Here is an 18,396-nt window from a genome sequence, read left to right as displayed (position 1 = left end):
AGCAGGGAATGGCAGAATCCAGAAAAGCAAGGCAAACAAAAACAAAATACAAATGCTAACAGGCAAGCAGAAAACTTTGCTTTAGAGGAGCAGGAATCAGACTGGTCTCCTAGGAGTCCAGAGAAATCACCCGCAGGGCAGAAGGGCGTCGGCAACCTTATATTCAGTCCGTGACTCCACTCAGCCAGTCATCATCATTAGGCTCAGGTGCCTGATAATCAGGCTCATTATCTTCCTTTACCAGAATAGGGAGTTCACCAGACCTCAGTGACGAAGGGGAAAATGAACTCACAACAGTTACCCCTTTATAAATCACTTGTGAGGTCACTTCTAGATCCAGTTTTGGGCTCCACATTTTAAAAGAATATTCAGAAGTTAGAGTTGGTTCAAAAGCAGGAACTAGATTGCGCCTTAGTCTATACATGTGTTCAGCATATTGACTGTCCCATCCTACACCAATGAGATAGTTTAAAGGGAACCGGTCACATTCAGAAACGCCATTTTCCTGGAGAAATAGGCGTAATCTGCAGGTAAATAGCATTTAGATCCTGTGTAGCTGGAGAAAACAAAGTGATATTGTCCTTGCAGCCGCTGGTTTTCAGCCATCGCAGTGGTGCAGGGAGCGATTACGGTCATCGCTGACTATACAGCGAGGGTGCTATATCCCCAGCACTTTGATTGACAGCTCGCTCTGCACACACACATACTGTATGAGAGTGACCAGTTCACACTCTTATGACAGAGTACACACTTATTAGGAGCAGCGCACATGTAGTATTCTCAGTACTTGCCTGACTTTGGGCACCATCATGCGGTGCTGTACCATCAGTGTATGGCAGATGGAGGCCATAAGAGTGAAGACCTCCTCGCTAGTAGAATCTCTCCACACCATGTTGAGCAAGGTGTTTGTTTGCTGTTTAGTATCCAGTTTCTTTAGGCACTCTTCTGTGATATATTGGACAGACATCTTGCCATCACCCTATGAACAAAAGCATATCGCGTGACATTATCCCTTTATCTTTTAACTTATCATAACAGCAAATTAGAAACTGCGCCCAAACATAACCTACAGTGCCTTGAAAATGTATTCATACCCCGTGAACTTTTCCACATTTCACCCACATACTTAAATGTATTTTTATTGGGATTTTATGTGATATACCAATACAAACAAGAATGTATTTGTAACATGCAAAATAAATTATATATGGTTCTCTAAATATTTTACAAATTTAAATCTAGAAATAGTGACGTGCTTTTGTATTCAGCCCTCCTGAGTCAATAATTTGTAAGACCACCTTTCGAAACAATTACTGCTGCAGTCTTTTGGGGTCTGTCTCTACTAGCTTTGTACATCTATAGGCTGACATTTTTACCCATTCATTTTTGCAAAATAGCTTTATAGTGAAATTGGATGGACGTGTCTGTGAACAGCAATTTTCACGTCTTGTCACAGATTCTCAATGGGATTTAGGTCTGGACTGTGACATTCACACACATGAATATGCTTTGATGGAAACCCTTCTATTGTAGCTCTGGCAGTATGTTTAGGGTCGTTGTCCTGCTCGAAGGTGAACGACGCTCCAGTCTCAAGACTTTTGCAGTCTCTTTCAGATTCTCCTCCAGTATTTCTCTGTATTTTGCTCCATTCATTTTCCCATCAAATCTGACCAGTTTCCCTTTCCCTGCAGAAGAAAAGCCTTCCCACAGCAAGATGCTACTACCACCATGTTTGATGGTAGGAATAGTGTGTTCAGGGTCATGTGCAGTGTTCATTTTCCGCCACACATAACGTTTTGCATTTTGCCCATAAAGTTCCACTTTGGTCTCATCTAACCAGAGCATCTCCAGAAGAAAAGCCTTCCCACAGCAAGATGCTACTACCACCATGTTTGATTGTGGGAATAGTGTGTTCAGGGTCATGCGCAGTGTTAGTTTTCCGTCACACCTAACGTTTTGCATTATGCCCAAAAAGTTCCACTTTGGTCTCATTTGACTAGAGTATCTTCTTCCACATGTCATGAAGGGGACACATCTAGCATGTGGAAGAAGCTGTTCTGGTCAGAAGAGATCAAAGTAGAATTTTCTGAGCTGAATGCAAAACGTTTCATGTGGCGGAAAACTATCACTGCACATCACCCTGAAAACACCATCCTCACCGTCGTTGGTGGTGGCAGCATTTTGTTATGCGGAAGATTTTATTCAGACTTGCGGCCGTAATTGCAGCGAAAGGTGGTCCTACAAAAGTATTGAGTCAGAGGGGCTGAATACAAATGCACGTGGCAATTTTCAGATGTATATTATTAAAATATTTAGAAAACCATGTATCATTTCCTTTATACTTCACAAATACTTGCTACGTTATGTTGGTATATCCTATAAAATCCCAATAAAATACATTTACATTTGTGGGTGTTAGAAACAAATGTAGAAAAGTTCATGGGGTATGAATACTTTTCCAAGGCACTGTATGTTCCATAAAAAAATAAGGCTATGTGCACACGCTGCGGATTGGTCTGCGGATTTGTATCTGCGGAACCGCAGGTAAAATGACCTGCGGTTTTACCTGCGGATTGGCCTGTGGCTTTCCCCTGCGGTTTATCACCTCTACAATGGAGGAGATGGTAAACCGCAGGAGAATCCGCAGAAAAGAAGTGACATGTCATTTCTTTCTGCGGATTCAAAACCGCAGCTTTTCCGCAGTTAAAAATCTGCAGCATGTGCACAGCGGATTGTAAATCATATAGATTTACATGCTACTGTACACTGTCTGCAGAACTGCTGCAGATCCGAAGCGGCCAAAACCGCAGCGGATCCGCAGCAAAATCTGCATCAAAAACCGCAGCGTGTGCACATAGCCTAAGACTTCAATGTGGTACCTAGAGCTGGTCATAGATAAGATGCTGTGTTGGTCAATTGTTGTGTGCAGTCTTCACTTTGAAATGGTCATTGCCATTTTAATAAACTTACACCAGGCACTTTATTTTTTTTTAGCCCAAAATGTCATTTTCAAATAATCACTCCAAAAAGCCGACCACTAGGTGTGTCCCTTATAGCAGAGAGACAGTTCAGTTCAGGGCAGGCAAGCTATTGAAAACTGGCAAGAAGTAATGAATGCTGGAGAGTGAGGTAAAAGGACATTCCAACACCTATAGTGCAGACAAAATGATGATGAAGAAGAGCCACCCATTGAGAAAGAAATGATGGCTTGTTACAGTTCAAGTAGTCCAAATGGCTGTGGCTTTGCCAATTTATTGCGGATAATATAGTATGAAGTGAAGGAGAAAAACTTAGGTAACGCTCAATTTGGAGGATACCCTATTATATCACCTTTCATTGAGTATAAAGGGGTTCAATCACTTACAACTGTGGTGACCATTTTGCTGATATCGTCATCCTCATCCTCAGAGTCACTGGTAAGCTCCTGATGATTTGCAATAGTGGAAACTGGTAACTGAGAGAGAAATGATTGCAGTACTCTAAGGTATACGAGCATCCCCTCTTCTGATAGGGTGCCTGAAATGAAAAACCAATGTATTATACAGTATCATCTTGTATTTCAGTATGTACAGTTATAATACATTAAGATTACATAAGGATATACATTAGGCGCAGAGGTTAGGGTTGCTGCTTTGCAGCAGTGGGGCCTTGGGTTTAAATCCATCCAAATACAACCTTTCCATGGAACTTGTATGATCTGTTCATGTCTGTGTGGGGTTCCTGCATTTGTACCATACTTTTCCCACACTCTTAAGATAAACTGTACTGATGGGGAGCTGTGATGGTGAGCACCATTAGGGATAGAAATGACAATGTATGTAAAGTGCTGCAAAATATGTTACTACAATAAAAGCAAGCAAAATACAAAAAATAGTTGCTTGGTTTTCATAATATGTAGATGTAGCCGGCTTTCATATAAGTTGTTTCAGGTAATTCATTTGCGAAATCCACAATGAAATTCTGCAACATGGGACAGTACAATGTTAGACCGTGCATCACGTGTAGCAGAAAATGTCCGCAAGATAACAAAATGATATCTGCAGTGATATATCAGCAACAGATTTCGTTGTAAAAAGCAGGGATGGAAAGAAAAACTAAACAAAAACTTAAAAACAAAATCCACTATACCTCCTCCCCTGCTGGTCCCTCCCAAGGGACTGCTTATCCTGCTGGTCCCTCCTATGCGACTACCTCCCCTGCTGATCCCTTCGATGTGACTGTTTCCCCTGCTAGTGCATCCCATGTGACTGCTTCCCCTACTGGTCCCTCCCATGTGACTGCTTAACCAGCTGGTTCCTCCCATGCAACTATTTCCCCTGCTGATCCCTCCCATGTGACTGCTGCCCCTGCTGGTTCCTACCATGTGACTGCTTCCCCTGCTAGTGCCTCCCATGTAACTGCTTCCCCAGCCGGTTTCTCACATGTGACTACTTTACTTGCTGATGCCTCCCAAGTGACTGCTTCAGCAGCTGGTCCCTCCCATGTGACTGCTTCCCCAGCTGGTCCCTCCCATGTCACTGCTTCCCCAGCTGGTCCCTCCCATGAGACTGCTTCCCCACATGGTCCCTCCCATGAGACTGCTTCCCCACATGGTCCCTCCCATGTGACTGCTTCCCCAGCTGGTCCCTCCCATGTGACTGCTTCCCCAGCTGGTCCCTCCCATGAAACTGCTTCCCCAGCTAGTCCCCCCCATGTGACTGCTTTCCCAGCTGGTTCTTCCCAAGTGACTGCTCCCCCTGCTGGTCCCTCCCATGTGACTGCTTCCCTGCTTCTCCAGCTGGTCCCTCCCATATGACTGCTTCCCCAGCTGGTTCCTCCCATGTGACTGCTTCTCCTGCTGGTCCCTCCCATGTGAGTGCAAATATGTTTATTTGTTATTATAAACTCTATTAACTTTTTTTTAAGCTTTCATGACTTGTGGATTTTGCTAATATTCTAATGCAATAAAAGCTTCAAATATTGAGTTAGTTGTGAATCTGGACTCCCAATATTAATCCAATAGAGGAAAATATCTGCAGTGTCTGGATGAGATTTTTTGTTGTGAAAACGCTGTGATGTAATATGTAAAATCTGCATCTCATTATAGAGGAAAATATAAATAGAGTTCATTCCTTACTCAGGTATGTTTCCCCAGCGGTAAGCACAAAATAGAAAAGCCAAGGGGTCTGGTCACATCTTAGTAGGCGATGAACCTGTTCCTCTAGTAATGCGTTCAGAAACAGTTCATAAGGAAAAGCGGTGTGTGCGTCCGCCAGTGCTGGAATGATGAAGTGGAAGATCTGATCGGTGTAGGGTGCAGCTAGAAATTCTCTGGTAAAGGCAGAGAAAACCTGTTGCCTGAAACAAAAAGATTGTATTTAGGGAGAAAAAAAGAGAGTTGGACAGACAGAAATAAAAAGTAAACCTTTAATTTGGTACCCTGGCTCTGCTCACTTCCACATCTGGAGGTGAAAGCGGCAGGTGATATCAAGTCTACTGACACCTTCTGGGTCGTGTAGTCACCGGCCATGCTCAACTCCTCATGTGGAACGGACAGAGCCGGAACACCTTGTTAAGTTTAGCATAAATTGCACCATGATACATACAGGATTCATTAATTGTTCTTGAAGAGAATCTGTCAGCAGGTTTTTGCTTCCTCATCTGAGAGCAGCCCGATGTAGGCAAACAGAAGCTGAATCCAACGATGTATCACTTAGTTTATTGGGTGCAGTGGTTCAAACACAATTAGAGCTTTCAGATGCAGAATGAAGCAGAGCTGAGAAAGCTAACCCCACCCACATGACAGCAGACTCCACCCCCACCAGGCTCTGCATTTACAAAGTCCATAGACAGTGAGGTGCGTATCACAGGGGGAGGGGGCATTGCTGAACTAATGTAGTCCAGCCATGTTAATCACTTGTGATAAATCCTTCACAGTTAATAGACAACAGCACGCACTTTGACAAGTGACACATCCCTGAATTCTGAGTTTCAGGCTCTATTTCCTGCAGTCTTCAGATTGCATAGCGAAAACCTGCTGACATATTCCCTTTAACCGCTTCCCAACCGCCCACTGTAGATAAACGTTGGCGCTTGCTGGGCTTTGTGCAGCGCCGACGTTTATCTACTGTCGGCGGTTTTGTGCCCCCCGGGACCCCCACATACCTTAGAACGCGGGGATCCCGGTGCACAATGCATGCTGGGACCCCCGACGTCATCGAGACCTGATTGGTTCAGGTCCTGATGACGTCAGTGTCACAGCAGCCAATGGGAGCGATCGCTGGGAAAGCTGCTTGTTTCCCGGCGATCTCCCTCATTGTAACGCGGCTTCTCCCTCTGATCTCACTGACAGATGATCAGAGGTGAAGCAGTGTTACTGTGTGACTAGATCGCTGCCTGGCACAGCTGATCGCTGCCTGGCACAGCTGTGCCAGGCAGCGATCTTGTCACACAGTAACGCTGCTTCACCTCTGATCATCTGTCATTGTGAGATCAGAGGAGAAGTCACGTTACAGTGTGCCAGGCAGCGATCTAGTCACATAGTAACGCTGCTTCTCCTCTGATCATCTGTCAGTGTGAGATCAGAGGAGAAGTGGCGTTACTATGAGTCAGATCGCAGCGCAGCGATCTTGTCACAAAAATAAAAAAAAGTAAAGAAAAAAGCAGGTACACAGGTTAGGGCTAGGGTTAGGGCTAGGGCTGGGATTAAGGTTATGGGTGTGTTAGGTTTGTGGCTAGGGTTATGGTTAGGGCTGAGATTAGGGTTAGGGGTGTGTTGGGGTTAGGGTTGGAATTAGAATTGGGGGTTTCCACTGTTTAGGTACATCAGGGGCTCTGTAAATGCAATATGACGCCCGCAGACCATTCCATCAAAGTCTGCATTTCAGAACGTCACTACTTCCCTTCCGAGAGCCCAAACAGTAGTTTTCTCCCACATATGGGGTACCAGCGTACTCAGGACAAATTGGACAACAACTCTTAGGGTCCAATTTCTCCTGTTACCCTTGTGAAAATAAAAATTGGGGTCTAAAAGATAATTTTTGTGGAAAAAAAAAATGATTTTTTATTTTCATGGCTCTACGTTATAAACTTCTGTGAAGCACTTGGGGGTTCAAAGTGTTCACAACACATCTAGATAAGTTCTTTAAGGGGTCTAGTTTCCAAAATGGGGTCACTTGTGGGGGGTTTCCACTGTTTAGGTACATCAGGGGCTCTCCAAATGCGACATGGCATCCGATCTCAATTCCTGCCAATTCTGCATTGAAAAAGTCAAACGGCGCTCCTTCCGTTCTGAGCTCTGCCGTGTGCTCAAACAGTGGTTTAGCCCCACATACGGGGTATCTGCGTATTCGGGAGAAATTGCACAAAAAATTTTGTGGTTCATTTTCTCTTTTTACACTTGTGAAAATAAAAAAAAATGGTTTTGAAGTAAAATGTTTGTGAAAAAAAGTTAAATGTTTATTTTTTCCTTCCATATTCCATTCATTCATGTGAAGCACCTGAAGGGTTAATAAACTTCTTGAATGTGGTTTTGAGTACATTGAGAGGTGCAGTTTTTAGAATGGTGTCACTTTTGGGTATTTTTTGTTATATTGACCCCCCAAACTCACTTCAAATGTGAGGTGGTCCCTAAAAAAAATGGTGTTGCAAATTTTGTTGTAAAAATGAGAAATCGCTGGTCAACTTTTAACCCTTATAACTTCCTAAAAAAAAAAAATTATGTTTCCAAAATTGTGCAGATGTAAAGTAGACATGTGGGAAATGTTATTTATTAACTATTTTGTGCGATATCACTCTCTGATTTAAGGGCATAAAAATTAAAAGTTTGAAAATTGCAAAATTTTCCAAATTTTCGCCAAATTTGGATTTTTTTAACAAATAAGCGCAGCTCATATCTAAAAAATTTTACCACCATCATGAAGTACAATATGTCATGAGAAAACAATGTCAGAATCAGTAGGATCCGTTGAAGCGTTCTAGAATTATGACCTCATAAAGTGACACTGGTCAGAATTGAAAAAATTGGCCCGGTCACAAAGGCAAAAACAGGCTCGGGTGTGAAGGGGTTAAAACCAAATGTGAAGGATTAAGCAAAACGAATGCAAGGAAAAAGCAGATTTTCTTTCCATAGAGAAAGAAAATAAAAAAAACAGCAAGCTGACTGGTTGCTATGGAAAACCCCAATTTTTTTTAAACATATGTAGAAACATATGAATGGACAAAAATGATACCAGTTTGGCAGTAAACTGAGAAATCAAGCCTTGAAGCCAGGTGCAAATATGATTGAACGTGCATTGAGGTGTGTGGGACTCGCCCCCAACGCACTTCCAAGTGACTGTAGATTATAATGACCCCTAGCGATGTGACTGTCTGATAAAGATACGTTGATCAAAATCCAAAATTTTAATCACCACATCATAACTACATGCTTCGGAAATAAGTGACCGTGTCCGGGGACGGCGCAGGCAAAACTGAAAATTAAATTAAGTATAGTAATTCTTTTGATGAAATTCGCATTGCCAAATATCTGCCGGAGCGTTGCCTTAGATACACAGAACGTATGTCTCTTAATCTTCTACCCTAAAGTAATCAGTGTAAATTGTGCAGCTTTTCAGGCGATGTAAAACATGGGGGATTACTCATCATTTATAACGCTCAAGATTAACGTTAAAGGAGGTCCGAGCTCAACAAAATGCAAATACTCAGTATGGTAGTGGCCAGAATGACTTTTTATGTCTATGCAAAGGAGGATAAATCATAGCACTGGAACGTCTGAAAACAAGCCCCGTTCTCAAGGTCAAATCATAAAATCAATTGCTCATTTACTAATACTTTCTCATCTGCAGACTACCAAGGAGAATGAATTCACACATGTGGGATCTCTGCAAAGGGGGTTATACCTCTCTCTAAATCCAAGTGTCCTGAAGGGCACAGCTAATGTTAGCTCCACAGATCCACCACCAGAAGGAAGCTGCGGGCAGCCACACGTTCCCTCTGCAGCTGCCACTATAGGTAGAATCTACTATTAGAACCCCATCTTCCTTTTTCAGGAGCACACCAATCCCCGGCTTAGCGACTTCTTGTTCTTGGTGTTGGGGGCACTCCTGCTTGATTGATGGTTCAGAAGTCAAGCTGTGTGACCACTGACGCTGCTTTAAGGGACATCTTTGCCTTTGCAACCTCGGACTCGCACTGAAGCAGTTCGGCATCAGCAGTAGGGATCAGTGCGCTCCAACGATCCCCACCAGCCTCAGAGCAGTGCTTAAAAGCTCACTATAAAAGAGCTTGTAAGCCCTGCACATCTTCAGACTCATCCCTTTGCAACAAGGAGGAAAAAGTGAAATATTTAAGATTTGTAGAAAATCGGGGATAAATGTTAATATTGAGTATACTGCAAAGTTGCATGTTTTTATGATAACCCTATAAATATATGTAACAAGTCCACTACTTTAACCTTACAATTAATCCAGAAAGAAGCAGCCACACTCCAAGGAATTAAAGGGAATCTTTCACCCCTCGGGATGTATATGACCTATTAAATGTTTTATTCTGTCATTATACTAATGATTTCTTCCAGGATTCAGGGCGTGTGGTGCCTGGAAAAAATCCCTGCCTCTTGTCCTCATTACTAGAGATAAGCAAATTTACTCGGGTCAGGGCTTATTCGGCAAGCTATAGCACTTGCCAAATAAACTGCAGAGGGAACCGGGCTTTATGGATCGCTCAGGCTGATCAGCTGATCTGAGCCGCAGCTGCATGTGTCGCGGTTGTGTCACAACACATGCATTGAGACCCAACAAACAGGCTGTCCATGCATGTTTCACAATTGTCACACAGCTGCTGAGCCGAACAGCTGATCAGTCGGAGCGATCCAGGAAGCCGAGTTCCCTCTGCAGTTTATTCAACAAGTGCTATAGATTGCCGAATAAGCCCTGACCTGAACAAATCCACTCAACTCTACTCATTATTATACTACCCCCCTCCCATCAGAGTCATTTATGGCCCTGGAATCCTGCGCCTGCACTCCCTCCACAATGCATACCTCATCCTCCCTTCTATGGGCACAGTATTCAGAGATCTTCTGCGCAGCGAGTCACTGTGACCTCCGGCGTGCGTGCCGATAAAGTGATCTCCCACTTCCTCTCTGCACATTCACCGCTAGAAACCATGTGTATATAGCGATGATTATGCAGGGAGGAAGTGGAGAGAGCACCTTACTGGCGCGCACTGGAGCGGAAGTCGCTGGCGCCTGTGCAGAAGATCCCTGAATACAGTGTCTACAGAAGGGAGGATGAGGTATGGATTTCTGAGGGGGCGCAGGCGCAGGATTCCGGGGCCAGAACTGATGTACATGGGAGGGGGGTAGAATTGTAATAAGGACAGGAGGCAGGGATTTCTTCCAGGCACCGCAGGCCTCGGAGCCTGGAAGAAATCATTAGCATAAAGACAGAATATAACATATCTCCACAAGACCATTAATATGAGGCATACAGGTAGGACTAATGTAACATTTTTATCACCTGTATGCCCATATTAATAGGTCATATATGTCCCGTCAGGACAGATTCTCTTTAAGCAAAATGAATTTTGGCACCCTAGATGATTTAGCAACTCCTTGGGATCAATCTCAAGCCCATCTGACCTAAGAGTGGGGGCATTGAATCTCTACATAGGGTTTTTTTTTTTAAACAGGGACTGTTCAGTTTAAAGGTGTATTTAGATGGACTGAGAATAGATTTTCGATTATAACCAAGAAACCTCCATTCGTCGGCTGATTAGATCATTTATGCTGGCATAAGAATCATCGTTATCAGCAGCACATTACTACATGTCTACACGAGTGTTACCAGTAGAAACGTCGATCCCAAGACCAGCCATGATTAATCAATATTTGCAAAGAGAGAGAAAGCAAACTCTGCTTGTGTGGACTAACTCTAGAAAAACGAATAAGGGTGAATGGGGTCATCTGGGGCAGCACACGTCCATATCAGACACAGGCACTGATGGTGAAGTCAAAACCCCGCACCTGCCGAGTCAGGAGCACGATCGGAATATATTTTGTTAATCAAAAAAGGACTCAAGCACCATATCTGCCGATTGTACAAGAGTGTCGGCAAATGTGTGTAGTTGTAACGTCATCGCCACAGATCATCCATGACGCGGAAGTGAGTAGCGCCAAACAGCTCCTTTAAAAAAGACCACTAACTCTATAAACAGGGGGGCCTCTCTTCTGTCTAACTAAACTTAATTCAATACTATAAAATATGAGACAAGTGGAGGGAATTCCAAAAGTTCCTCAATCTTCTCATTCGGGTCGCTATGAGCATAAACATACAGTAAATCCATATGTATGCAAAGCACAACACTCCTGTAACAATCGTCCAAGCAGGTGACCGCAACGCTTCTCATTATACATTTCAATAGTAAGTGTACATCAGGACAGAGTCCTTTCCTACCTCGCACCATCAGAGCAGGAGCTGTATTTAAAGTGCAATGGTTTCATAACATTCTCTAATAGTATCTTTGCTATAGGAACTCTGGAGACGTCGCTATATTCGATGCTGGATGGAAGTTTGTTGTTAATTAACAAGAAAAGTGACCTGTAATATCCTGAGAAACAAAAGAGGAGATATACATTAGAAAAAGTTTAAGACACTCTGACTTATTACCGTAAGGCATCTGCTTCTATAAGATTACATTGGGTTTGATGGCCTAGGAAACACAAGTTTATTCTGTAACAGTCAGATGTTAAATAATTCTCATTCTTCACATGGACATTAGCAAATAAGATTCATTAAGACCCTATTTATTTGTCTACAAGCCGTATTTGAGCATGCTCTAATCGGGGCAAAGGTCACTGTGAAGGGACGGAGAGGAGGTAACCTGTAACACCACCGATTGTGAATGTAGGATCATGTGTTATCTACAGTGTTTAGAGGTGTAATCTTTCATTGTCATCTGTCTGTGTTGATAATGAGAGTGCTGAAAATCTTCCATAAAGAACAGGAAATGGATTCTAGGTTTTTTGTATATTTTATTTAGAGAGAAGTAGTGAAAAAAATTATAGCAAATGAAAACCTTTCTATTTTCTGATAATGCTTTACCTTCAAAGCAACTTTAAAATGGATAAAATGGAGCAAAGATAAAATAAAAATGCTAAAAAACTAACCTGCTGATATCAGAGCAAAGCTTTAGCTGAATTATGAGGATTCCAGCTGAAAATATTTTCTAACAGACCAATATCATTAGTGGTCCTAAAGTGAACCTATAACCAGAAAAACACTATTAACCTGTAGATATGCGTTATTAACCTACCCTACATAGCCGAACGCTGCGGGGAGAAAAACAGAGCCTTCATTGGGGGACACAGAGACCATGGGTGTATGCTGCTGCCACTAGGAGGCTGACACTATGCAAAAAAAAAGGTTAGCTCCTCCTCCGCAGTGTACACCCCACCGACCGGCAGGGAATTCCTCAGTTAGTGAGAAAGCAGTAGGAGAAGTAACAGAATAGATTGAAAACAGAACAACTCAACTGTAACCAATCAACCAAAGTAAGAACAGGAGTTGTAGAACATGGGAGGGTGCTGTGTCCCCCAATGAAGGCTCCGAGAAACAGATTTTACAGTAAGCAACCCAAAAATCCTGTTTTCTCGTTCGCCTTATTGGGGGACACAGAGACCATGGGACGTCCCAAAGCAGTCCCTGGGGTGGGAAACAAACTTCCATCAGGCCAGTGGACTCACCACCGCTGACTGCAGGATCCTTCTACCTAGGCTGGCGTCCGCCGAAGCGTAGGTGTGGACCTTGTAGAATTTCACACACGTGTGAACCGAAGACCAGGTTGCAGCTTTGCAAAGCTGCAGCGCGGAGGCTCTGTGGCGTACCGCCCAGGAAGCACCCACTGCCCGGGTAGAGTGCGCTCTGATCCCCGGAGGGGCCACTCGATGCTTAACCCGGTAGGCCTCCAAAATTGCCGTTCTGATCCAGCGAGCAATAGTAGCTTTGGAAGCCGGGTGACCTTTCCGCGCCCCATCTGGAATGACGAAAAGAGAGTCTGTCTTTCGTAAGGAAGTCGTCCTAGACAGATAGACTCTGATCGCCCTGACCAGATCCAGTTTGTTCAGGGACCGCTCCTGAGGGTGAGTTGGACTCGGACAGAAGGACGGCAGAACAATATCCTCATTGAGGTGAAAGGAGGACACCACCTTCAGAAGAAAAGAGGGCGGAGGCCGCAGAACTACCTTGTCCTGGTGAAGTACCAAGAAAGGAGAGCGGCAAGAAAGAGCCGCCAATTCTGACACGCGCCGGATGGAAATGATGGCCACCAGAAAAGCTACCTTCCAAGAAAGGAGAGAAAGGGAAACATCCCTGAGAGGTTCAAAAGGAGAACCTTGCAGAACCTCAAGAACCAGATTAAGATCCCATGGATCCACGGGCGCTCGATACGGAGGAGCCGTGTGAGCCACGCCCTGAAGAAAGGTTTTGACCTGAGGGCGGGAGGCCAACGTCTTCTGAAATAAAATGGACAGCGCCGAAACTTAACCCTTCAAGGAACTGAGAGCAAGCACCGCATCCAGCCCTGCCTGAAGAAACGCCAGAACGGAAAGGAGCGAAAAGCACATGGGAGCGATGTTATTGGCCTCACACCAAGTCAAATAGGCCTTCCAAGTACGGTAGTAAATTTTGGAAGATGATGGCTTCCTGGCTCGGATCATGGTATGAATTACTCGACCGGAGAATCCTGGTCGTTTCAAAACCTCGGTCTCAACAGCCACGCCGTTAAATTGAGCGGCCGAGAATTGGGATGGCAAATCGGGCCTTGAGACAGCAGATCTGCCCTGTCTGGAAGCTTCCAGGGGACGTCCGCGAGAAGGTTGACAATGTCCGCGAACCAAGACCTTCTGGGCCAATTCAGGGCGATGAGAATGACTGGAATCCCTTCTGCTTTGATCTTCTTCAACAGCTTGGGAAGAAGAGGCAGGGGAGGAAACAGGTAGGGGAGCTCGAACTGCGACCAAGGAATGGCCAGAGCATCGGCGCCCACTGCGAGAGGATCTCGAGCCCTGGATACAAACTGTGGGACTTTCCTGTTGAGGCGAGAAGCTAGCAGATCTACGTCCGGGGTTCCCCAACGACGGCAGAGCTGAAGAAATGCCTCCGGATGTAGGGACCACTCTCCTGCCGCGAGACCCTCGCTGCTGAGAAAATCGGCGGCCCAGTTGTCTACGCCGGGAATGTGTACCGCGGAGATTGTCGGTACCGAAATCTCTGCCCACCGAAGGATCTTGGACACTTCTGCCAGGGCTGAGACACTCCGTGTCCCTCCTCGGTGGTTGACATATGCCACCGCTGTGGCATTGTCTGTCTGAATCCGGACAGGCAGGCCCCTGAGGAGCCTCTGCAAGTGGACGAGAGCCAGATAGATCGCTCGTATCTCTAGGACGTTGATCGACAGAGCAGATTCCTGAGTCGACCAACGACCCTGAACAGTGTGATTGCGGAATACTGCACCCCAGCCGAGGAGGCTGGCATCCGTTGTTACAATCTGCCAGTGAATGGGAAGAAAAGACCGCCCCAAGAGGATGAGAGGTGACGTCAACCACCAGTTGAGTGACCGCTTGATCCAGCCTGAAAGACGAACAGGGCGATCCAGGGACAGAGCCGACCTGTTCCACCTTGACAGAATGGCGTGTTGGAGAGGTCTGGCGTGAAATTGGGCAAAGGGAACTGCCTCTATCGCCGCCACCATCTTTCCCAGGACCCTCATGGTTGTTCGGAGGGACGGAAATCGTGTGGTCTGCAGTGATCGTACATCCTGCCACAGGGAGAGAATCTTCTCTTGAGGGAGAAAGACCCTTGACCGACGAGTGTCGAACAGGAGGCCCAGAAACACAAGACGTTGAGTAGGAACCAGACAGGACTTTTTCCTGTTGACGATCCACCCGAAATTGGAAAGAGTGTCTAGGACGATCGTCAAACTTAGGCGTGCCTGTTGGAAAGAGGGAGCTTTGATCAGAATATCGTCGAGGTACGGAAAAAGAACGAGACCTCTGATCCTCAACAAGGCCATCAACGCAGCCATGATCTTCGTGAAGACTCTGGGAGCGGTGGCGAGACCGAAGGGCAGCGCGACGAACTGGTAATGTTCCTGGCGAACCGCAAAACGCAGGAACTTCTGATGTCCGGAGAATATGGGAACATGTAGATAGGCATCTTGGATGACTATTGAACACATGAATTCCTGCTCCTCCATGGAAGCGATTACCGAACGAACCGACTCCATCCGGAAGTGGCGAAGACGGACTCTCTTGTTGAGCAGCTTGAGATCCAAGATGGGTCGGACCGCCCCGTCTTTTTTCGGCACGACAAATAGGTTTGAATAAAACACTGTAAACCGCTCCGCTTTGGGAACGGGCACAATCACACCGGCACTGAGGAGAGAGTTGATGGCCGTAAAGAACCCCGGGATCAAAGCTGGATCTTTTGGAGGACGGGATTCGAAGAAACGATCCCGTGGAAGAGAGACGAACTCTATCTTGTATCCTGACGATACAACCTCCCTGACCCAAGCGTCCTCCACTGAGGCCAGCCAGACGTCCTTGAAGAACAGGAGTCGACCTCCCAATTGGAAGGGACCCTCGGGAGTCCGAGGATAGTCATGCTGATGTGGACCGTCCAGATCTGGGTCTGGATGGTCTGCTCTGCGAAGAGTGGGAGCGCCAGGAGGGAGTGGGTCTGAAGGAAACTTTCTTCCCATCTTGGCGTGCCTGCGGTCTTTGTTGGTTGGAGGAGGTCTCCGCCGTATTGAAACGGCGGTAAGCCCGAAAGGGTCGAAACTGACGCCTTAGTGGAGGTCTGCGAGGCTTGGACTGAGGCAGGAGAGAACTCGTGCCTCCGGTGGCGTCCTTAATAATCTGGTCCAATTGGGAACCAAAAAAGGCGCACCCCCTGAAAAGGCAGATTAGTAAGAGACTTTTTAGAAGACAAGTCCGCCTGCCAGGCCTTGAGCCAAATTGTACGTCGGATTGCCACTACGTTGCTTGACGCCTGAACTGCGCAGGATGCCGCATCCAAAGAAGCAGAAAGCAGATAATCCCCCGCATGGTAAATCTGATTGGCGAGATCGGCCAATCGATCTAGTTTTGCTTTCTCTAGGATGCCCTGACGAAGATCCTCTGCCCAAGTAGCTATGGCCTTTGCTGCCCAGGATGAAGCAAAGATTGGGCATACCGCCGTCGAAGCCGCTTCGAAGGCAGACTTCGCTAGGGATTCTATAATCCTATCATTAGAATCCTTTAGAGACGCCACGCCTGAAAGCGGGAGAACCGTGTTATTAGAAAGCCTGGACACGGGCGGATCGACTGAGGGAGAGGCAGACCAGTTGTCCGTGAGCTCTTTAGCAAACGGGTACAGAACGCCGAGACGCTTTCCTCTTTGAAAGCGTCTGGTTGGATCTTCTCTTTCCCTGGTAAAAATCTTTCCAAACTCGAAATGCAGAGGGAATACCCTGGAGGGTGTTTCCTCCCGTCTGAACGAAACCTCCTGATCTGAGGATTTCGCAGGGGAGTCCGCAATGTCGAAGGTATGATGGATCGCTGCAATGAGGTTCTGTACAGTAACCCTCATGTTCGCATCCTGGTCCGAATCCAGCTCCAAGATCCCCTCAGATGACCTGTCCGAGAGCGCCTCACCTGACTCGGGAGAGGAGGCCGGGAGGGAGGCTGACGAGAAGGACTATGTGGTGACATGGGGCGAGGAGAGGATTCCGGCTGGAGATCCTGCCTGGGTCTTTTGCGACTAACGCTGGCCGACTCAGATGGAACCTCTTGAGGCCTGCTGGACCCTGTAGAGGTGTCCAGGGGCAACTTATCCAGAACGGCTACTAGGGACTGAGACACCCTGGTGAGGTCTGACACTGACTGTGATAGAGACGAAGCCCAGCCGGGCATGGGGGGTTCACTCTCACCTGGGGCCCTAGATGGCTCCTGGGCGGCGTCAGGTTGAATTGGATTGCTACAGTCCAGGCATAGGGAAGTGGACTGACCTGAGGGAAGTTTGCCATTGCAAGAAGAGCATGCAAAGAACTTGACTAGAGTGCAGGAGGGAGCCGCAGGGCGGTTACGGTCAGATTTGGAGTTAGACATAGTGAAACCTGAGGTAGTGCCGGAAAGTTGGGGGACAGGAGGCAGAGGAGGGTGTCAGTCTGCAGAGCAGAGCCTACTCACGGTCCATTGTCCTGTAGATGCTTCCAGCAAACGCTTGCTGAGTCCCCCAATGCTGCACCACTCGTTTGGATCTGCGGAGCCCTCGATGGGGAAGAAGACGGAGTCCGGCTGACAGGCAGAAAAAAATGGCGGCCGCCTGAGAAAAGCCGGGTAGAAAAGCGCGCGCTTCCTTGAGCAGACAGGGAGAAGGAAGGTGCGGGCTGACCTCAGTAAGGAGAAGGAAGATGGCGCCGCCCGCTGCCTATAGGCAGTCTAGGGGGCTAAACACCGCCCCTGGAGCGAAGAGCCCGAGGAAGAGAGCGGTGGGCGGGCTTAGAACGGGCGGAGAGAAGCCCGTCTGAGGAAGAAGGCGGGGGGGCATGGCCGCGACGCCGAAGTAGGCCCAAACTGAAGCCGGGGCATGTAGTAGATGCGGCGGCCGCCGTGAAGCGCGGGGCGGCGCGGAGACAGCGCCGCACTGCCACGGCGATCGCTCCTCAATGGAGCCATGACTAGCCCGGCTGCTAACCATCGCTGAAGTAAGTGCAGCCGGGGAGGATGATGGAGGCCTGACTGCAGCCCGGCTGCTGAAAAGCACTGAGATAAGTGCAGCCGGGGAATTCAGGGAAAGGAAGAGGCTGCTGAGGGCTCAGGGTCCTATACTTACCCTCTAGTCCTGCCGCTGTTCAGTGTCTTCTGGTACCTGTGGAGAGAGAGGTACCTCTATCATCCAGCCGAAGGATGTCCGCGTCTCTTCCGGACCGACAGGCTCTGGTGGGCGAGTGGGTGGGAGACGGGGACCAGTTGGATCGCCTGACACGCGTCCGTGCTCAGGCTCTTGGTCCTTCCGTAGAGACCTATGAGGATACGGGGTGGCAGTTCACGCTGTACTCATAGCGTCCTTATAGGACTACAGATGTGACCGTTCACTCTGTATCCCTCCAGGCAAAACCTGAAAAGAAAACGACGCACACTGAGGTAGATATGGGTCTAATGAAAGACCCGTGTCCACCTCCTACTGACACTAAGCTAAACTGAGGAATCCCCTGCCGGTCGGTGGGGTGTACACTGCGGAGGAGGAGCTAACCTTTTTTTTCTGCATAGTGTCAGCCTCCTAGTGGCAGCAGCATACACCCATGGTCTCTGTGTCCCCCAATAAGGCGAACTAGAAATTAACTTTATTCCCCCCCACTACGTTCCGGTTGCAGTTA

General features: G+C 46.9%; 1 protein-coding gene across 3 annotated transcripts in view; it reads right to left on the bottom strand.

The window, feature by feature from the left end:
• Window positions 1–18,396, bottom strand: part of UBE3C (ubiquitin protein ligase E3C) — a 191,556-nt gene that overhangs the window by 142,658 nt on the left and 30,502 nt on the right. For all 3 annotated transcript variants that reach the window (XM_073581600.1, XM_073581602.1, XM_073581601.1), the window contains exons 8-11: window positions 11,436–11,589; window positions 5,117–5,337; window positions 3,365–3,516; window positions 792–979 (exon numbers count right to left, since the gene is read on the bottom strand). In XM_073581600.1, the coding sequence (XP_073437701.1) occupies window positions 792–979; window positions 3,365–3,516; window positions 5,117–5,337; window positions 11,436–11,589 (715 nt within the window). The remainder of the gene's footprint in view (window positions 1–791; window positions 980–3,364; window positions 3,517–5,116; window positions 5,338–11,435; window positions 11,590–18,396) is intronic.

Source organism: Dendrobates tinctorius, unplaced genomic scaffold (assembly GCF_039654945.1).
Source record: "Dendrobates tinctorius isolate UK_male_01 unplaced genomic scaffold, ASM3965494v1 ptg000070l, whole genome shotgun sequence".
Lineage (NCBI taxonomy): Eukaryota > Metazoa > Chordata > Amphibia > Anura > Dendrobatidae > Dendrobates > Dendrobates tinctorius.
This window is presented reverse-complemented; position numbering and strand designations above follow the sequence as displayed.